Source organism: Manis pentadactyla, chromosome 7 (genome assembly GCF_030020395.1).
Source record: "Manis pentadactyla isolate mManPen7 chromosome 7, mManPen7.hap1, whole genome shotgun sequence".
NCBI classification, from domain to species: Eukaryota; Metazoa; Chordata; class Mammalia; order Pholidota; family Manidae; genus Manis; species Manis pentadactyla.
This window is the reverse complement of record NC_080025.1, coordinates 149278821-149300887: the sequence shown is the minus strand read 5'-3', so window position 1 is coordinate 149300887 and position 22067 is coordinate 149278821. Positions and strand designations below refer to the sequence as shown.

Below are 22067 nucleotides of genomic sequence, written 5' to 3'. Positions count from 1 at the left end.
TTGAGCAGCAAGAAGGTTTTATTTAAAGCAAAATACACACTTGAAGACATGGGAGTTCAGGCAGCCTCAGAGGAGAAGTGCACTTAAAATAAGAATTGGGTAAAGGGCCAGGGGAGCACAGGCTGACATGTGGTCTCCTGATGTCTATCTCTGGTTGTAGAGACACTATGTCACCATCCATGGTCAGTCCTCTAGATGTTCTGTGAGATAAACAACACAAGAAATTTATTGGTCCTGTCCTCCAAGATGGTGGTGGCCCTCAGCAGTGGGGACATATCAGTTAGGACTGCTCACCCTGCCTTAGGATAGGGTCCGTTGTTGGCTAATCACCACAACATGTCAGGAATCTTACCTCCTAATGCCCGGTTTTTAAAATGGAATCTTAGCCTTAAGATGGAGCCCCTCCTGTTCCTACTATACTAACAAACTTATATCTCAGCATTTTTCATCATAGGTGGGAAAAATTAATCATGGTGCTTGTCCCATGGCCCTGCTCTACCTCAAGGAAGCCCCTCCACACCCTCTCAGTGAGGAAGTCAGCGCTAACACAACTCTGTTATTCAATCCACAGACCTCCTGTGTTTCACCAATGTCCCCAAAACATTCATTCTCCTTCCTGACCCAGATCCCACATGAGAACATATACTGCATGGAGTTGTGTCTCTTCAGTCTACTGCGATCTGGAATAATTACAATTCCTCAGTAATCATTGAGGTGTGGAAAGGTTCTCTGGTATCAGTCCTCATCAAAATCCCCAAGTGCCATCTTAGCCTACCTCAATAATTCCTGCACTATGGTGATTGCAAGGTGCTGATTTCCATTTCCATCACTCCAGTTATTTTTTTTTCCATGCTTTCATCATTTAGTCATTCACCCACATCGGTATAGACTCATGGGCTCCTACTTTACTCACTGGGTTATGATCTGCCCAAATTGCCCTTAACTGCCCTCATGCTGTCCCAGATTTAACCCTCTAAGTTGCTTCCCATGTCCTTTCACATCACGTGACTCTTTTGAGACTTTCCTTACTTTCTGGCAAAAAAATATCCAAGGCTCATCTTGTACTGTCACTGTTCCAGCCCTGAAGTCAACTGTTCCTCCAGTATACCTGGCTCCTTTAATTGGAGAGTCGTATTTAGAAGCCAAGATCTGGGACCTGCTTGTGCTTATTGTCACAGGAATACCATTGCCTCTGGACACTCTCAGCAGACAGAAATAGAAATTATATAAAGTAACACATGCAAACTAATACAGACATACATCTGTAATTGTTTATCTGTACATATATGTCAAAGCACATGGGTTCACACCACTTCCAAGGACAATCCACACTGTTGGAGTCTTTCTAGGCTCCCAGTTTCCCAGCTTATAAGATCTTCTCCAGCAGTGAGAAAACTGGCTATCGTTACCAACCTGTGTGTCTATTTGCTAGTGTAACCAGGCTGACTGATCTTGCCCCCACCTCCTCCCTGCCTGAGAGGAGAAGGTCTCTAAGAATGTTTTAAAATGGTAGGGGTATAGGTCTACTAGTCAAGAGGTTTTTGTGATAATCCAGGCAAGCAAGAAAGGGACACAGTTTTTTTGGTCCTTCTGCTTGCACAGCACACAAGCACCCAGGAGGCTCAGGGAATGAATGAGTGGTGATGTTACCAAAGAGCACCTCTGAAACACAGGACTGGCATCTTCCTGAATTTGGGCAAAAAGAGACCTGACTGGTGGGTAATAGGAAGAGAGGTGGGGTGTGCTCATAACCCTACAATGAGACCTGAGCAGAGGTTTTGGGGAAGGAGCCAGGACAGAGAGAGCTGGAGGTGGATGGGATCTGAAACTAGGCAGAAAGGACTGAACTAAACAGAAGGCAATGCTTTCCCCTGAGCCTGAGGCTGAGGGCAGGGAGGGAAACTCCAGAGCTTTGTACCAGGACACTCACAGCATGCTCTTTCCTCTGAGAAAGCAGAGCCTTTCACTGAGAACCATCTGCCCAGAAGGTAAGGAAAGAGGTTAACATGAAGAGGTCACAGGAGATTGAGGGGTATGGAGAGTAAAATACTAGCAAAATCCTATAAATTGGGCCTGTTACCAGACTCTGAGCAGAATGAGGGGTGTCCTGCCTTGCTGGTGTGACTAAATACAGGAAGTTCCAGAAATTCAGTGGGGTCACAAAGGTGGCTGGGCTGGGAGGCTGATCAGTGTACAACATGGACACTTCTCTTCAGTGTATTTTATATCCTAGACTCCCAGGGCAAATACTTCATTGAGATGTGCAGAATTCTTTGTGTGGACTTGATTTCACACAAGTCTTCATCTAACGACTGCGATTCTACACCTTTTTAGAGGAAAGATGGCACGATAGACAGGCTCATTCTCCTTCCTGCTAAAAAGGTAATTACTTGTTTAGAGGTTGTAACTTAAGTCTTGAGTGAAAGGTGGCATTAAAATATTAAGCTGTTGCATTGGAAAAGTGTTGAGACTCACCATTTCATATGTTTATGACTTTCATAATGTAGTCTGGTGAAGAGTAAGAAAATGAAAACCACTTCCTTCCCTTGCTCAAGTGTTAGTGCCCTTGCCCCAAGCTGAGCGTCCCAGCCCCTAGAACAATGTTTTTGACATGAGACACATATCCCCATAGCCACATACAGATACACGTACATCGTTATATGCAGACTCACAGCTGAGAAGACAGACTGTTCACCCACTTGGTCCCTGCTGTGTCAGCCACTGCTAGCCTAAGGATATGGTGGTAGACATGGTAAATATGGTCTTGCCCTCATGAAACTTAAGTCCCAGCTGAATGACCGGTAAGACCTTGGCAAAGTTAACCAATGTGTGCAAATGTTTCCCCTGCCCAAGAAGTTCCCCTTAGCAGCAAGTCCTTGACACCTTGCGTCTATCAGGACTGTGTTGGCAGCAGTCCCCTCCTATGTGCACAACACAGTGATGGTCTGTGGGAATCACCATCTGTCCTGCGTGGCTATTAAGTTGTTATCCCAGAATCCCTGCAAAGTGGCAGGGAAGAACCCTTGAGACTGAAGAGCACATGTGGATCAATAACCTAAACCATATAAGTGTGCTGTACTTCCCTCCAGTAGTCCCTGCTCCTCCTGAAGGTGCTCAGTGAAAGCTGCCAGTAAGTAAAATTTGAGGAGTAAGTCGGGGGGAGGGACTAGACCTGTTGTTACAAATTTAATTAAAATGCCCTTGGAACTTACTGAATAAACTCAAAGACACTTAACTAGGAAACATCCTGATTAAGCTTACTGGAAAACAAAGCAGTCGGGCTGTGGTGCTTTTCAGAAATCAGGAGCCAGGCCTACTTGATACTGGGGATGGGGTGGGCAGGTGTGAACATGGCCAGTAGGGACCAGACACCTGTCCTGTTTCACACCATGGAGAAGCAAACAGAAAATGTTAGGCAGACATATGTGCAGGATGAAAAGAGGGTGGGGTCCACCAAGAACTCAGGGAGTTAATCAGATAAAGCCAGAGAGCCAAAGATAACTCAGAGCATTAATTAAATGAAGCCACAGGAACCAGGGAATGACTTGAGAGACACAGGAAGTCCCCAGATAAGAAACCTCAGAGTATAAGCACTCCTCAGATGACAAAAATTCCCTAGATAAAGTATGTCAGAGCACAGCCCATGTCTTCAATCTTCCAATCAGATCAAGCCCCAAAGCCAAAGAATGTCAATCACGGACTTCCCAGCCTTGCCAAAACCCCATAGAAGCAGCCTCACAGCAACCGGCTGGCCTGTCTAACCCTACGCAGGTCCGCTCTGTCCCTCACAGAGTGTAACTAAATTTTGCTTTCTTGACTTTGCTTTCGTTCTGACTTCCCTGCATCTCCGAACCGACTTTCTCCCCAAAAAGGACACTTGCTCAGCCAGGCTGGTGTGGGCACCAGGTAGCAACTTCTTCGCTTTCTGGCATTGCGCCTCAGAAACACTCCGTTTAATTTGTTAACATCTTTAAAGTATATTAAAGAGTAACTTCCCAGCACTTGGGGAGGGTAACACTTCCCGTTCCACAGGCCGGCCTCGAGGAGCCAAGCCCCGCTCCCTGGGGGTCTACCCCCCAAACCCGCCGCGGGGTTCTGTCCAGGATCCCGCCCGCCCCGGCTCCCCGCTCGGCCCCCGGGTTTCCCCCACAAGTCCCCACGGGACCCCGTCCCACTCCAGATCGGAACCCCGCCGGGCGGTCACGGCCCGCAACCCGTCCCGCCCGGGAGTCCTGTCCAGGATGCCCGCCCGGCGTGGTCCTGACGCCCCCGGCGGCTCCACCAGTCGCTCACCGCAGGGAGGCGTGTCGCAAGGCGGCCCACAGGCCCAGGCGCTCCCAGCCCGGAGCCAGCCCGCTCCACAAATCCCGCCCGCCCGGCTCACGCCTCCGCGGTGACGTCACAAGGGGCCACGCCCGGCCGCGGACAGTCCCTGCACGCTAGCCCCGCCCACTCCTGCTCTCAGTGGCGTCGCGAGACGTCACACACCCGCTCAGCCCTCTCCTGCCTCGGGTGGCGGCACGCCCACCCCTCGATGAAGTAAGGGCAATTCGATTCCGCCCGTCCCGTGTGCGCACGGTGACGTCACGCACAGGACCCGCCTACCCGCGCGGCTAGGCTCCAGCCCCCTCCGCGGCCGCCCCCGCCCGGATTGCGCGCTGACGTAGCACGCTGCCCACGGGCGGAAGCGCTCGGGCGGGCGGAACGGTGGCGCCGTCCCCTCACAGGGGCGCTGGGGCGCGAGCGGAGTCTCCTTGCGGGTCGGGACGCGAGCGTGGCGTGATGAGCGGCGTCCGGGACCCCGGAACCGAGGCGGGCGCCGCCCGGGCCGAGGCCCCCGGCGCAGCGCTGAGCGTGGACGTGGCGGGGCTGCTGGCGCAGCTGGCGCGCAGCTTCGCGCTGCTGCTGCCCGTGTACGCGCTCGGCTACCTGGGCCTGAGCTTCAGCTGGGTGCTGCTGGCCCTCGGGCTGCTCGTGTGGTGCCGGCGCAGCCGCGGCCTGAAGGCCAGCCGCCTGTGTCGCGCGCTGGCGCTGCTGGAGGACGAGGAGCGCACCGTGCGTCTGGGGGTGCGCGCCTGCGACCTGCCGGCCTGGGTGAGTGCGGCGCCGCGCGCCCGGGCGCACCCACAGCGGGGCCCAGCCCCACCGCCCGCTGGCGCGCCCGCCGCGGAGGGTGCCGGCGTCTGGGGTCTGAGCGCCGTCGGCTCCGCCGTCGCCCGCATCTGAGTCAGGTGTCCCGCCCTGGCGTGGGCTTCCCGCTGGCCCTCCAGGAAGGGCCCTGCCGCGCCTCCCGCAGCGCGAGCCAAGCGCCCAGGTGAAGAAGGCTGGGCTGCGTCGGTAGGCCGGGTTCCCAGGCCGGGGACAGCCACCCCCTCCTCGGGCTCCTCGTAGGAACGCAGCGGACGGCGGGGCGCTCCGTCATTCCTTCGTTATTTCAGACGCCACTGAAGGGCAAAGAGCCCCCCCCCCAAAAAACCCCACATTTTCTCCACTTGAGATACCTGAAAGTTTGTTTGTTTTGCTTTTTTGGAAGTAGCGTTGTAGGACCGCACTTCCCTGTAAGATGAGCTTGAACCCGTGGGACTGGGGGGGCAGGACGTTTCCGAAGAGTTGCCCTTAAGAGGAGGTTGTGCATGGATCGATCTTACCGCCGGCAGTCCTCTGCGCGATTTATTCCTGCCGAGCGGAGAGTGATGGAGTTGGCTTCCTCCTCTTTTTCTCCTGCTCCCTCATCTCTCTTAACCATGAGTTGGTGTCTCAGTTTCAGACTGGAGGAAATGGTGTTATTTTAAGATAAATGAAGCTCACATTGGACTTTAGATGAATTTCGTGTGAAAATGACCAGCCAGTGAGTTAAGAGGGGTCATTCTCTTTTAGAGGAGAAAAGGCCTTGGAGTTTCCAAGTCATGAGACACGTGGGGTAGGTGGCACGCAAGGCAAAGGAACAGGCCGGAGAGCAGGAGTGGCTGGGTTCCAGTGCTGCTGTGGGCGCTGCTTAGGATGACAAACAGCGACCGCAGCGGGATGTAGTAGGGACAGACCTCGGGAACTTAAAATTCTGTCGATAGGCGGGGCTGTGTGGCACAATAGTGTTTTGGAAAGTCAGAAGAACCTGCATGGTGCAGCTTTTTGCTAAAAGGACACGTGGGGTTGGTGGTGTAGAAAACAGGAAGTCCGAGTAGCCAAGGTGGGAAAAGCCCAGAATGGACGTGTGGTTGGGGAATGCAGGGCTCCCAAGCGTCATCTTGCGTCTTTTGCACTACCTTAAATGCTGCTGGAAAGCAGCTAAAAACAGAGAGTAGGTACATTGCTGAAACAGCAGGCATATCAGGGCTGAAATTCACAGGATTTGATGGTGCTGACTTCATACATATTTGGTTATGGAGCACTTGACTAACATCAAATGTGCTTGTAAAGCCCTTGTGAAATGCACAATTTTCACATAGTAAATTAACAAATACAGTTGCCTCCCTACTGAAGAACAGGATAGAATTTTTTTTTTAATGGGATATGGGATAAAAGGTTGATTGGCTAGAGACTGTTTTCTTGGATTTTTCTTCTATGTGATTGAAACTGATGAACTATGGTGTTCATCTCATTGAGTAAGGGAATTATATTTTCTCCACAATTTTTCACTTGTTCATTCCAAATTTGTATGTGTGCTCATATCACACACACACATACATACACGCATACATCTATCTACACACACACGCACACACATGGCTGCATTGCTTAGAAAATTTGTGGGAGGTTTCACACAAAATTTGGCAGTGATCAAATCCAAGAAAAGCACCAGGAGTCTGGGTCTTGAGGGAGGTTTTTTTAATACCTTTTTATTGTAATGCCCATATGTGATTTTCATAACAAAACAAATGGGTTACACTGTCTAAGTGTGCCTGCTACTCTGCTATACAGCAGAAGCTGTGGATAAGAAAACTGAGATTTCTGTATTAGTATTAGTATTTCTGTATTAGTAATACTTTGATTTTTTACTGTGCATACTTAGGTTCTTGGAGTTCTGAAATTTGGGCTGGTATTTTGCTTTAAATGAGGCATATTTGTGCACATTTTCCTAGTGTGTCACTGACAGTTATGACTCATAGTGGGTGGAAGCCCAGGAAAGCATGAATCCAAGTGCACAGGTCCTAAAGCCACTTAGGATGTTCACTGACAGTTTTCATTTTCTTACTAAAGTAAAACTTTATTCTGGAATGGGAAATTAGATAAAGATATTAATGCTTTAAGAAAAATATATGTACTCTTTGAAATTAAGATGATTAGGATATGAAAAATGGCTCTCACTTAACATGTGATGTATATTTTATAAGACTGATGTATCAGCTTTAATGTAAATTGCATTGTTACTCATTCTTCACTTTTTTTTTTCCTTATTAAACAGGAAAAAGGCTTGGTAGATTTGGGTTGGTGGATGGAGGATTGGCCTTTTTGTTGTTCGGTGTTTACCAGGTGTTAATTGAGCCCTATAAAATTAGACTGTGGGTGAAGAATATTCCTGAAGAGGTTCTATGAGATGAATAAGGGCATTTTCCCACTGCTATTTTTATTTATTGAAAAATTAGAACTTGTCATGGTGCATGTGCCCCTTTCCTGTGTTTACTATTGCCAATAAATGCTGATTGGCTGCAAATAAACAAGACACCCAAACCTTCATTTACAGTATTACTCAACTGTTCTGACAATTGGTCTTTTATTACCCAAACACTTTGATTGATTGAGATTTAAAGCACAGTCAGCTTCTCTGTTCTGCTCTTCTATACCATTGTGTACAGATCTTCTGTGGGGAGTGGAGAGCTTTCTTCTTCCCACAGTTCTTCAGGGAAGTTTTATGTAAGAATATAATTTGTATTTAAGCTATATTCTTATATATGTTATATTCTCTTTCTGGGGAGAAAATAACTATAGCCAAAGTTTTAATACACATAGGCTGGGAACCAGATGAACAAGAGAAAAAGACTATGCTTCAGTCTCTTGTAAAGGAAGGGAAAATATTTGCTTTTATTCTCAGTGGTAATTATTGACTTACACTCCAGTGAAATTTTGTGAAGATTTGTAACAAAAAAGTTGGTGTAGCTAAATCAGGATCCATAGTTCAGCTATTTTAAACTGTGGTTGCAACTTCAGCACTTCGATCCTAGAGCAGTTACATGCTCTGAGCGTTAGAATCCTCCTGACTGTGACTGGGATGGGCGATGCCTCGGGTGTCTTGTTTATCCCACACTGCTGTGCAGTTCAAAGAGGGCAAGGATTGTGAGCGTTGCGTTGCTCTGTGTTATGTGGTCTAAATGTTTCATTAAGTTAGAATATCCCAATATTGCTAGCCATAAAGTAGTAAATACCTGCTTTTTAAACTAAAAACATTTAAATTTTGGACATATGCGGCCCATCGGCTTGTGTGCTCTAGTTTTAGTAATACTTATTTTAGGTTAATATTAGCCTTACTTTACATTTCAGGGTGGGCGAATAATACAGAGCTAAGACTGAACTATAGTTTAATACACACGTTGAAAATATATGTAACATGTTGATATTAATGTGTCATATTAAATATATATATTTATAAAATACAAATCTTAATCCAGTGAAGAAACTATTAATAAAAACTGATCAGTAATTCAGTGTTCCTGTTAGGCTTAGTGAACCTTTTATCTTTTCTCTAGGTTTTCATGATTTTCTATATTGGTTACAACATTTGACCTTGAATAATATCACAGACATAGTGAATGCACCAAAAAACCCATGAAATTGTGTACTTTAAATGAGTGAATTGTTTGATGTGTGGGTTGTATCGCAGCAGTGTTAAAACATTATATTGAATTTCTTTTAAAAATAAATGAAAAAGGTGATCAGTTACAGTACAAAGTAAGCTGTAAACATCTCCTTGCTTAAGGACTTCCAGCTAAAGTTGTTACAACTTTTGAAAGTTTCAACTTAAATTTGGAGACATTTACATTTTAAAGAATATTTAATGAAAGGAGTGGGCTTATAAATGAAAAAAATAGGTAAATATTTTTACCCTTAATGTTACTCTAAATATTGATACTTTATTGGCTGAATAAACAAATTTTAATTGACTAACAATGGAAATCATGCTTCAAAGATATAAACAGAGAAAATGCAGGGTTTCTCTGTGTGTTATTCTAAACTCTTAACTTTGATTCAAGTGTCGATACATAATTTGTTTACATTACAGTGCTGCCTCTGATGAATTTTCCAGCTCCACTTAAAGATTGGAGGACCCAGTATGCGCAGGAGTGTAGACCGTTCCTGCCTTGAATAGCATGGGCTTGAACTGTACAGGTCTCCTTACACGCAAATGTTTTACAATAAATATATGCAAAAATTTTTTGAAATTTGTGACAACTTGAAAAAACACTTTCTTTAGCTTACTTTATTGTAAGATTGCAGTACATAATACATGTAACATACAAAATATGTGTTAACTGTGTTATCAGTAAGGATTCTGGTCAACAGTAGGGTATCAGTAGTTGCGTTTTTTGGGAGTCAAAAGTTATACATGGATTTTCGATGGTGGGGGAGGTTGGTGCCCCAACCCTTGCATTGTTCAAGGTCCAAAGTACTCTTTCAGGTGTCTATGTGGGAGAGTGTGATGGCCCCAGAGTGCGGAGGTGGGTCAGAAGAGAGGATAGGAGGTAGTCAGTGGTGAGGGGCGCATATAGACATACTTCTGGACACTGAAGAATAGAAGAACATGACATTATCCTCCAGAGCAGCAACACAGAAGTGCAGGAGAGGGAAACTGGGCATATCCTAGGATGGAAGCACAAGAGCCCAGCAGGGCAGCAATGTGGATTTCTGGGTTGTTTTGTCACCATGCTGAAGGTGCTTGAGGGTTGAACTGAGGCTCCTGACTTACTCTGGGTGAAGAAATGTGCTCTCTCTGGGGCCCAGTTGTCATGGCAGCTCTCTCAACCCACAGGGAAGTTGTACTGGTCATGAATGCAGACACGACTCTTGAGATGAGAGTGTTACACATGAAGGAGGGAGAGATAGTGTGTGTTCAGAACTAAGCTTGTGAAATCAGAAAATGGAAACTTGTGTGCAATTCCTTAGAGGTTTCTTCTTGCTTCAGCTGCCAGAAATCTTACAACCAAGATCATTGCTGGATTGTTGTGCACTGTGCTGTTGAAGTAGTTGCAAGTGCCTGTCCCCCTGCTTCCAAACAGACTGTTGTTGCCTGTTACTCTTAATGATCCTATTGTGCCTTGAACACTGAGTCACCTCATGTTTTTGAGTTGGGTGGGGCATAGTTCTTACATAAACAATGTCTTTTGCATGGAATAATTTTCCACTTAACAAAGTTTATTTACATGTTTTCTCATGGTCTTTGTCCCTGTCAGTGATTTTTCTTCTTTGATTTATTTTACTTAACTGTTTAAAAAAAAAAGCCCTATAATTTTTTTTAAAGGAAACCATTAATTTTGGTGAATTTTTCCTAGAGTAGATCATATTTTAAGGAACTAGCCCAATTTACATATAGGGATTAAAAAATGAGCATTTATTGATTCATCTGTCCCCTTGGCCAAATTTATTAGACATTTGCTGTGTTCCAGGTACTGTACTAGAAGCCAGAAGCATGAACGTGAGTAAGACTGGGCCTGAAACTCAAGAATTTACTAGCTGGTAATACCACAAAATCTATGTATAATCCTACTTTTAGTCATAGTAGGCATTGGTAGTTCTTTTAATAAAAGTAATGCATACTCATTTTTTTTAATCCAGGAAAAAAAATGTATTAAAACATCCATAATTTCAAACCACTCATATTAATAGTTGGTGGAAAATTTTAACAACCTTGAATGGAATTGTTTCTGTGAATTTTTATATCTGTACTCATAAACCATACTAAAAATCACTTGTTCAGGAAAATATGGTTTAGGATTTAAAAGTTTTCTAGATCTTTACTACATAAGAAAAAAAAGGCAGAACTTTCTTGGGTCTTTTGGTTGGTGAAGTGGTATGCTCACTTTTTAAAATAAAATTATGCCTTTTAGAGCATTTTGTACATCTATAAGGTAACAGCTCAACTCTATAAATTGACCTATTTTAAAACAAAGTTTTTTTTTTTTGTGAGGGCATCTCTCATATTTATTGATCAAATGGTTGTTAACAACAATAAAATTCTGTATAGGGTACTCAATGCACAATCATTAATCAACCCCAAGCCTAATTCTCAACAGTCTCCAATCTTCTGAAGCATAATGAACAAGTTCTTGCATGGTGAACAAATTCTTACATAGTGAATAAGTTCTTACATGGTGAACAGTGCAAGGGCAGTCATCACAGAAACTTTCGGTTTTGATCATGCATTATGAACTATAAACAATCAGGTCAAATATGAATATTCGTTTGATTTTTATACTTGATTTATATTTGAATCCCACATTTATCCCTTATTATTATTATTATTATTATTTTTAATAAAATGCTGAAGTGGTAGGTAGATGCAAGATAAAGGTAGAAAACATAATTTAGTGCTGTAAGAGGGCAAATGTAGATGATCAGGTGTGTGCCTCTAGACTAAGTATTAATCCAAGCTAGACAAGGGCAACAAAACACCCACGGATGCAGAAGATTTCTCTCAAAACGGGGGGGGGGGGTGAGGTTCTAAGCCTCACCTCTGTTGATCCCCAATTTCTCACCTGATGGCCCCCCTGTGACTGTGCCTGTCTTAGGTTGTTCGTCCCTTGAGGAATCTTACCCGTCTCTGGCTAACCAGTCGTCTTCTGGGGCCATACAGGGGAGTGTAAAGTTGGTAAGTGAGAGAGAAGCAATATTCTTTGAAAAGGTTAGCTTTTTACTTCTTTGCAGATTTATGCCCTGTGGCTTTTATGCCCAGCATTTGTCTTGAGGTATCTTTACCACTTGGAAGAATTATGATACTCAGTAATTTTCGATATGAGGCACGAATTCTACTAAAGGGTTGTAATTAGGATAAAACAAAGATTTTAATGATGAGAGTTAAAACTTTGTTGTAGGGTTTGTTCATCTAGCTGTGAATAGTATTTTATACTTTGTTATCTTTTGCTTCCTTTGTAAAAGGCAGTTTTATGATTATTCCGAGTGGCTGTTTGAGACCTGCAGTCCAGCAGCTGTGCCCTTTTAGTGAATCACCGCAGGATGTCTGAGGAAGGCACTGAAGCACAACAACAGCGCTTAAGTGCACTCTGTCAGCAGCAGCAGTTTCCTTTTTAAAAACACTCTGTGTTTGGAACTAGTGGTTACCAAAGGGGAGGGGTGTGGGAGGGCGGGAAAAGGGAATTGAGGGGTATTATGTTTATAGGGCACATGGTGTTGGGGATCACGGGGAGAACAGTATCACAGAGAAGGGACATAGTGGATCTCTGGCAACTTGCTGCCCTGATGGACAGGGACTGCATTGGGGTGTGGGTGGGGACTTGATAATATGGGTAAGTGTAGTAACCACATTGTTTTTTCATGTGAAGCCTTCATAAGAGTGTATATCAATCATACCTTAATAAAAAAAAAAGCACTCTGTGTTTGTACCTGGTGATTAGACTTGGGAATTATAACCACACAAACAGCAGATGTGGAAATACTGATAAATAACGACAATTTTCATCATGATCTCCTTTTCATTAATTGGGAAATTGTCATTGAAATTAACTTGAATTATTTGTTTATTCAGTCACTTAGTGAAGTTCTGTCTTTCTATTTGTAATGAATACACAGTTGTGTTCTTCTTTATTTCTGTGTTAAGACTAGACAGGTTAAAAAGATTTTTCTGGTGTGAGAAGAATGCATGCTCACTGTAAGATAAATTCTAGCCGAAATAAGCAGGCAAAGAGAGGCAACAAAGGGCCAGGTAATTTATTTAAATACCCCCGGTGAGGTTCTGTGGCCTTCTTGTCAGAGGCCAGAGAAGTCACACCCGGTTAGGGAGGTGGGGCGCTTATAAGGGATTAGGAGAGGGGGAGTGGGCAAGCTATCTTAGGGGGCGTGGAGAGGTATGATTGGCTAAAGGTGACATAATAGACAACTAGAAACTTTTTTTCCTTCCAAGAGGGAGGAGGCTGACATCCGGGTCTTAGTTGGCACATCAGGATGGAATTCAGGGAGAGCTGTCCCCTCTCTGTATACGGCAGGGACCTTGGGGTCTGGTCTGTTCTCCCCCTATGGCATCTCTCTGTTCTGTTTGCATGTCCTTGTTTTTCCTTTCTCCAGCCTAACACTCACGGTAGAATATTTCAAGTTTTGGAGAAGAAAGAGGAAAAAGTCGCCTGCAATCCTGCAAACTAGTGATACTGATTAACACCATTACTGACATTTGGGTCTTTAGGACATATGGACGTATGTGTGTGTGTTGTGTTCTCCTTCATTAAGCATTACATTCTGCATATTCTTCGGAAATATGACTTTGGTTATTGTAATATTATCTATTATGAGAGTGTCATGCTTTGTTTAAATGATGCTTGATGGACAGATTTCAAAAATGAGATTGTTACACATTATGTAATGAGAAGATAAAACTTGAGTTTGAGATACTTAATTTTTTGTGCTTTTCAAGTTATGAAAGATTATTTGTTTGAGCTGTTCATCAGATCTGTCCAGGATATATGAACTATTTTTGAACTCATGAGAGTAGCATGATAATTTTATAAGCAAATGGCTAGTTTTGGAAGGCAATGTTTGTTTTTGAATGGATTGTTAAAATGCAGAGCTCCTTGTATGTAAATAACCTTTAAAAGAAGGGCATTCCCTCCACACGGAGTCAGAACTTTAAATAGCTTTTCTTCCTCTGTGCTGTGTTGGGATATTAAAGTGGAATATTTTAAACTGAAGAACAGAACACTACTGGATTGTCACTGGCTTTGTCTGAAAATAACCAGCCATGTGATTGGTGTTAGTGTCACCTGGCAGCCCTTGGTCCCTAAGGGGGTGTGCCCCTGGCAGAGGAGGGGCCGCTCTCTTGGCACCATCCTCACCCATGATGGCCTCCTGCCTAGATGCAGCTCTGGGTCTCTGACAGATGTAGGTTCCTTCTGACACCCGCTCTTCCCAGCTCTACGCACTTGCTGAGTCAGTCACACCTTTTAGACCTTACTTTCTTCTTCATTAGAAGGACATTGAAGTGAGCCTGGAGTGGTGATGAGGCTGGACCCAGGAAGAGCCAAGGGCAGCTGGCCTGGGATGCCGCAGGCAAGCAGTGCCCATGGGTGAGTGGTGTGGGTGGCTGGGGTTCCCGTTCAGTCCTAGTGTTGCCACCAGCTTCCAGCTGGGGGCCGGAAGACACCCGCAGCTTCTCTTTGTTTCTCTTTCACTGTGGTTTGTTTATTTTGTGTTGCTAAGAATTCGTCTAGTGCATGCTTTGTTATTACTCACTCCTGAAAGCATTCGTTATAATCTCTCTCCACCTCCGCCCTCCCCACCCCCGTACATCCCTAAGATAACATCGAGGTAGCCGCCGTTATAACCCCTCATCCTTACTGCTTCCTTAAAACAGATGCTGTCCCTCTCCTTGAAGCAGCCACCCTGATGCAGTGGGTAACCACAGATACATTTTGACAGTATCGTGTTGTGAAATTTTTTCAATCTAATTCTTATTTCCTTCCTCTTGAGAATAAGTGTTGGCTAGTGACTAACATGGGGTTATGAAAACGCACAACTTATTTCTGTGTCAGTTGTATAATTTAATCTGTATTAGATGGGGAGCTGTTTCCTTTTGTTTGCATCTGAGGGGTTGATGTGTTTTAGGTTTCCCAGAGTAAGTATACATGCAGAAGATAAATTCAGTGATATGTGATGAGAACATTGTCCAACCTTCTTCGTGCCATAAATGCTGCACCAGAGTGCATACTATATACCGGTCCTCAGTCATGCCACCACGCTGAAGTGCCCTTATCAAATTGCTAAAATTATTGACCTAACCTTTCATTTTCTTACAAGGCTGTTTACATGTTTGTTAAGGCATTTAGTTAAAGGTGCTTTGTCCTATGATTAGGTGTAAGGTTAGAGGTTGGGGACAAGGTCTTTCATGTCCACTGAGTGCCCAGCAAGAGTACATGTGCATAGCCTGCTTGGTACACCTAGCTAGTCATCGGGGCAGTAATAACTAATTGCTTTCTTATTAGGACTTTTACTCCCAATTTGTAAATTGTTACATAATGCCCACGTTGCCATTTTTATATGTATTTGAGGTGAACTACCAACTGAGGTCAATTTATTTCATTTACACTATAAATATTTAAATACCTAGCAAGCGAACATGTAAGATTGTTAATGTCTGAGTACCGGGTTTTTAAAATCAAAAACCCAAACATAATCTGAAACAAAACTAACAGTGGAGTTTCTAGGTGTTCTTTCACATACCTAAAGATCTTGAAATCTATCCAGTAGCTAGTAGAAAGTGTTGGTTTTACTTAATAGCTTGAGTCAGACTGTGGTTTTATAGCGGGGGGGGGGGGGGGGGGGGGGGGGGGGCAGGGATACAGACTGAGTATTGTTGTGTGGACAAAGGCTAATCTTAAAAGGAGTCATCTGTAGATTGTCATTTCATAGCAGCAGTATGGGGAGGCTACCACTTGTCTTTGTTTGCTGCAGGTACCACCGCGGCAGGATGCCACAGACTTGACTGATGGCTTCAAAGAACACAAACTTATCTTTACAATTCTGGAGGTCAAAAGAATGAAATCAGTTCTTGATCAACCCCAGGCAGCATGTAAGGTGTTGTTGGCAGGGTCATTGGCAGGGCTATGCTCCCACTGGAGGCCTCTCCCAGCTTGTGGAGGGGCGTTCCTGGGCCCTGGCCCTCCCCCACCACCAGGGCTGGCACTGTGTGCATCCTCACTGCGCCATTGCTGTCCTGTCTGTCAGGTCTCCCTCTGCTCCCTTTATAAGGATACATGCAGTATGGCCAAGCATAGCCATCCCAGGTGGTCAGTCTCAGGAAACTTAATTTCATTAAGGAATTTGCCACATATAGTAGCATTCACAGGTTCCCAGGAATAGAACCAGGACATCTTTTGGGGCCTTTACTCAGCAGACAACACTGCCCTATGTCAGAGTATGCAGGAGCCAGGATGGCTAAACAGCAGAAAGCATGACTCAGATGTATTTCATCAGTTCTGGGAGACACCTGTCCCCTGATTAACACCTCTGAACTCAGATTCACCTCACACTGTTGTTGAATCAGCGTGCCCTTAACTTCTTAGTGGCACAAAAAAGTGAAGGTGCATCTTATAATTGATGCCGTCTTGGACTCAACACTATGGCTATTCCCTTTTTCCGCTGGAGCCCTAGTGCCTGAGAATTTGAGTGGCCTTGCAGAGAGGGATAAGCAGAAGCGACAGGTGAAGAGGAGCTGGGCCATCGGAAGGAGGGTGGTCTGCGTGGGCAGAGTGTTGGTGCTGGGATGTGAGGAGGAGCACAGCAGGGGCCTTACACTGTGTGGCGGAGAGCCTGGGCCTTGTCTGATGCACACCAGGGGAAATACGTGGCAGCGACATCCAGGTGGACTGGGAGACAAAGACCAGTGGCCAGATCTGAGCACGAGGAAGGAAAGAGCACCTGATCTCACGGAGTCTTGTTGGGAAGGAAGGAGGTGGGCGGGGCAGAAAAGTGAAAGATGGCTCCAGGTTACTTGCCTGGGCAGCTGGGTAAGGAATTGTGATGCCATTTGCCAAGAAAAATACAACAGGACAGTAGTTTGGAGACCTGGGGTAAGTATGGGAGGTTACTGGTTTTGTTTTATGAACGCTGAGTTTCAGAATCCTACAGGAGCCCCCACAGGAGTTACCCGAGCTGCAGCCAGTGCCGGGAGAACGTGCGTCTGTCTGGCTCTAGTTCCCAGGCAGTGGCGTGTGGGGACGCCCATGCAGCGGCGAGGTGAGGCAGTCTGAGAGCTGACGGCCAGGTAGACCCTGCGCACCTCCTGAGGAGATCGGGGGATGAGAAGACAAGGAAAGCAGCTGATGCGTGCAGCGGTCACTGTGGGCTTGCTTATGCCCCTCAAGGAGGGAGCCCTCTGAACCCTCCAGGCCTGTCATCTCATTTTACAGATGAGGAAACAGAACCCGCTGACTCGTGAGAAGTTCATGGCTTGCCTCTGGTCCCGGAATTGGTAGTGGCAGGCAGGGGTGGCATTTGGACTAGGAAGTCTGTTAGCTGCTGCGCCATTCCTTCTGTGCTCTCCACCCTCGCCTTGATGATGGTGAAGAAGAAACTGGGGATTAGATATGGTCTAATGTCATTATTTTGATAATTTCCACTTTTCGGAGGAGGAGGCTAAGGCCTGGGGTTCAGCAGTTGCCTGCAGTCACGCAGATGGGCACCAGAGGTGATGCTGGGCTGAGGTGTCTGTGCCCTCCATGCTGGAGAGCAGGGCCCAGCCACAGCCCCTGGCCGGCGACGAGGGCAGAGGTGGTATTGCTCCAGTAGAGCAAACAGCCCCAAACTGATGGCCATCTCAGGAGCGAATTGTATCTTCAGTTTAGGTAGCTTTGGTGTTCCTAAGTATCAGGGGGTGACAACTGGACAGGAGTATATATTTTAAATGTCTTTGATCTGTGTAGTTGGGACAATAATAGACATACTCTTTCTTGGTCTTTTTCTTATTATATTTCCATGTTTTGGAGATCATTTTCCTTCTGCCTGAAAAACTCACTTTAATATTTCCTTCAGTGCAAGTTGATCCCCAGTGAATTTTCTCAGTTTGTGTTTATTTACAGAAAAATTGAGCAGAGTTCCCATATCCCAGCCAGCATACAGTTTCTTACATTTAACATCTTTCATTAGGTTGGTTGTTACAGTTACTGAAACAATCTTGATATGTTATTAACTAAAGTCCACAGTTTACATTAGGAGTCTCTCCTTGTTTTGTAGAATGGTTTCACTAGCCTAAAAATCCCCATTCTTCAGTGTGGCCACCCCACCCCGGCTGCAGGCCAGAACAGCCTCCTGGGGCTCAGGTACTTCACCTGCAAGGTGGTAAGGGAGTGCAGTGATCCGTCTGCCAGGTCCCTGCAAGCCAGTCAATATGAAACAAGGAACAAGCTGGGAGTCGGCCCTTAAACTGGGGGTGTCTGCAGAGTAGCTTAGAGAGGAACAGTGGGCAAGAAACTCATGTAAAATGGGAGGTGCATGTTTACCGGTGGAGGAGGCCGGGGCAGGCGGGCGGGGGTGATGGAGAAGGTCGTCACTAGGTGTATGGTGTGGCAGGTGGAAAGCAGTTCATCCACGGAGCTCTGTGGCCTTACCAGATATTTCAGTGCCAATATATATGCAAGTTTTTAACAAACTCCAACAATATTTGGGGCCTGCAAGGCATGACTCTGCTCCTCTGTCAGTGGACCAGGTGCCCTTAAAGGCACATACATCACCAGCATGTCCTTGAGTGCTGGCTAGGCTACCAACAGTGGGGTGGTCACTAATTTATTTCTAGTCCTCTGGCGTTACTGACCTGGTTCTCACCATTCTGGGAAATCCGTGATTAAAATAAATGAAGTATAGTTGCAGTCTGTGTTTTAGGGACTGGTATATTCATTTCCCTTTTATTTTTTAACAGCCGTGTTTGATACATAACTCACATACCATTCAATTCAGCCACTTAAAATGTACAGTTCATTGCTTTTCAGTATTGTTCACAGCACTGTGGAAACATTATCAAAATCTAGTTTTAGAACCTGTTTGTTCTCCTGAAACTCCATACCCGCCAGCACTCACTTCCCATTCCCACCCTTTTCACACCAGCCCTAGGCACCTGCTGTCCATTCTCTGTCTCTCCAGGCATCCCTGTACTGGGTGTCCCACAAACATGCAGTCAGACAGTGTGTGGCCTGTGTGATTTTGCCTGTGATAGGCGGACGGAGATTGGTGTTAGGTGGTGAACCTCCTGGCATCCTGTGTGTTGCCCTATAGTGTGAGGTGCGGCCACAGGGGAGACAGGCCAGAGCACATGCAGGGCCTCGGTGGTCGTGTTGCAATGTCTGATTATTTCAAAAGAGAAAGAAGAGAAGAAATCCTTGAGGGCCATCTTAGGATCTAAGTATGTTTAGTGTATACAGTGATGCACATACAGTGAATGAACCAGTGGGATTTCTAGGAAGAATTGGAGAGAGTTGGGATTTGATCAAGAGAGGTACAAAAAGTTGTATCATTTTTCCAGAGGTTCCCTGTCATTATTTGATCTCTTGTGTGAAAAGCAAGAATGGTAGAGTAAGTGATCATGTTTCCCCCCAGATTATCACTGTTAACATGAGAGCTGAAGGGCTTGTTTTTGGTTTGTTATTAGGTATTTCCATATTGCATGATCATGGTTAATGACAAGCAAGTGTAATAGGGAATGTACCAGAATCTTATATTCCAGTGCATAAGGATAAATAATTAAAATCAGGAAAAAAGTCCTAATGTTTTGAAGTGCCTGTTTATCTACTGTTCACTGTATATGAATGAAGTCATTAAGGAAGAAAACAAGTATATTTTAGGTTGGTGAATTTCTATGACTTTATTCTCATAGCTTTTGAGATATTTACTGTCTGTGTGAGAGAATAAAATAAAGCTCTTAGAAATATCACATAACCCTATTTCTTGAACATGAAAAATTCACAGTAAAATTTCAAACGTGATGTGACTCCTGAATCCATGTAGATAGTCAGTATTCCTGTCAGTTCTGTGATTCTAGGGGGTTTTAAACCTGACTTCATAATCATACAGGTTCTTTTTTTGTAGTAGAACAAAGCTGGGTTGATTCCACCTAGTATACAGAACATACACAATTAATTTAGTGCTGCAAGTATATATTTATTTTCTAGTCCTTTCCATTCAAAGTATGAACATGTAAATTTGAATAGTAGCATTTGATTGGAATTTAAAATAAAAAACATCCAGGTTGTCTCACGTGTTTTAGTGAAGGAAACGAGGGGACATGTTCCCTCTTCCTGAACCCTTAGTGTAATTTGTGAGATTGATGTAACTCCTGCCAGACCCCAACTGTAAGTAAGTGTCAAATAATTTCCTTGGATGACCTTTCTTTTAGTAGCCACAGAAAGAATGTCTAAATGACTTTAGAATTTTGTTAAAATATGCCTCAAATCTTTGAAAAATACCCATCGGCATGCATCTATAGTAAGCCACTAAGTAAATCTCTTGACATTAGTGTTCTGATGCTGGGACATCTAATTGTTCTCCTGGGTAGACGCTATGAAGTTTGTGCCACTGAATTTTAGTCTACCTTGAATTCTCCTGTCTTCCATGCATATGCTGGAATTTAAGCCCCCTGCAAAATAAATGAATGATGAATAGTATATCTAAATGGCAGACACGTATATGAAATTACACAAGGCCTCATATCAGAATTCCTTTAAAGTGTTTGAGTTGAAAGAAGAAAGCTGGTAATAACCTAACTTTGTAGCTTGTGGTGAGCATTCAAAGGGTGGACATGGCCACTACCTGTGGTTCCGGCTAAGGCTCCAGTGAAATTCCTCAAGAACGTAAAGAGCACCTATGAGAGAATTTTGAAAATGTTTCCTGGTAGGAAAAAGACTAAAACAGGTGGGTTTCCCAGCAGTGTCATTATATTTTAATGTCTTTGTACTGTAGTGTTCTTCTTGGTGTATGGAATCACACTGTTACACAGTAACCAAAGTTCACATAAAGCTGACAAACCACTGTGAAATTTATAACTGTGTGGGCTTTGAAAAAGGGCTAATTGCTTTCTGTACTGTGTGAGTTAATGGATTGCTTACTTGTTATATAGACCAGAATAGGTAAATCCATTTATATCTTGTAATTTCTTTTTATCATCCAAATGAGTAATTGACCATACTGTTAACATTTTATTACAGGATTGACAGAGGCTCTGAGAGACACATTCCTTTCTACCGCTTTTAACCTTGAAAATTTTATTCTTTATAAAAGTCATTAGAAGTACCTTAAGCATCCAAGTACCTTAGAAAAAAATATTACGATTTCTTGACCCTGTTTTTCCAATTTCTGTGCATACTGAGCCTCTGGGGAAGATAGGGAGAGGCAGGTTGAAACTGAGGAAAGACAGAGATAGTTACAATATAACCCTTGTGGGAAATGGGTACAGAAGTTTAAATATGGAAATATCAGAGGGCACACCTATTCAGCTTTGAGTCATGTGCTTAATAGCCAGTCTGTAGGAATGCACAGAGCTCCCCAAGTGTGCCACAAAGAGGTAATATTGCAAGATACCAATAGCTTAAAACGTAAATTGTTTTAAATCCTTTTATTTGGAGGGTTTTTTTTTTTGTCCAATGTCAGTATTTAATGCTTTCTTGAATGCTTTGTTGCACATCATAATTATATAATATGCAGGAGTTGGTAATGAGTTTTTCTCCAAGTCCCATATAGGTGCTCCCAGGTCCCCTCCTGTTTATCCCAGCAGGCCATAATACCCCTTGTTTTCTGTGTCTGCCCTGATTGGAAAGCACTGCTGTGAAGAATTGTAGCTGTCCAATTGCTCAAGGTCATGACACTGAGAACAATTTCTGATGCTCACTTGAACTGTCCCGCATTTACCTCTTCATTGACAATAATTCCCAAATCCTGGGTTCTCCAAGAAGTCTTTCTGTATGTTGGAACCTTGGACACCCTTTAGTCCAAAGTTTTTCTGGGCTACTTTTTTCCCATTGCACTGATTTTAAGGCAATCCATGTGCAGCCAAAACAATATTAAACATTTAAAGATTTTTAGTATCTCCCAGCCTGTGAGCTCTGGATACGTCGGGTTTAAGTAAGCCTTCAGTGGTCTCCCAGTCAGAGGTATGTGTTGAGTGCTTAGAATTTTTCTGGAAAGAGTTTTACCCTGGTAGAGCTAAAAGAACCCCGGCTTCTCAGGTTTTCTTAGAGCCTGTGGTTCTGTTGTCCTGGTCTTGCCTCATCTAGTCTTAGCTTTTGAGATCTAAGTGTTAATTTTAGAAAAATAAAAACTGCTTAGGTCTTTTCACTTTGTAGACTTACATAGAACACGTTGCCTGGGGTAGGAAAACTGGTGTTTCTGGACAGGTGGTGGCTGTCCTTCAGGTGTGGACCTCTTACAGGCCT

At 44.3% G+C, this 22067-nt stretch overlaps 1 protein-coding gene and 1 long non-coding RNA gene across 3 annotated transcripts in view; one reads left to right on the top strand and one right to left on the bottom strand.

Moving 5' to 3' along the window:
- On the bottom strand, nt 1-4517 carry LOC130684333 (uncharacterized). Its single transcript, XR_008998596.1, has 2 exons — nt 4294-4517; nt 1-200 (listed from the first exon to the last, which is right to left on the bottom strand). It is a non-coding gene; the product is annotated as an uncharacterized LOC130684333 (long non-coding RNA).
- A 146-nt stretch (nt 4518-4663) lies between these two features.
- The window catches only part of ESYT2 (extended synaptotagmin 2), a 79774-nt gene continuing 62370 nt past the window's right edge, over nt 4664-22067 (top strand). For both annotated transcript variants that reach the window (XM_057504947.1, XM_057504946.1), the window contains exon 1: nt 4664-5094. In XM_057504947.1, the coding sequence (XP_057360930.1) occupies nt 4783-5094 (312 nt within the window). In that variant the 5' untranslated portion in view covers nt 4664-4782. The remainder of the gene's footprint in view (nt 5095-22067) is intronic.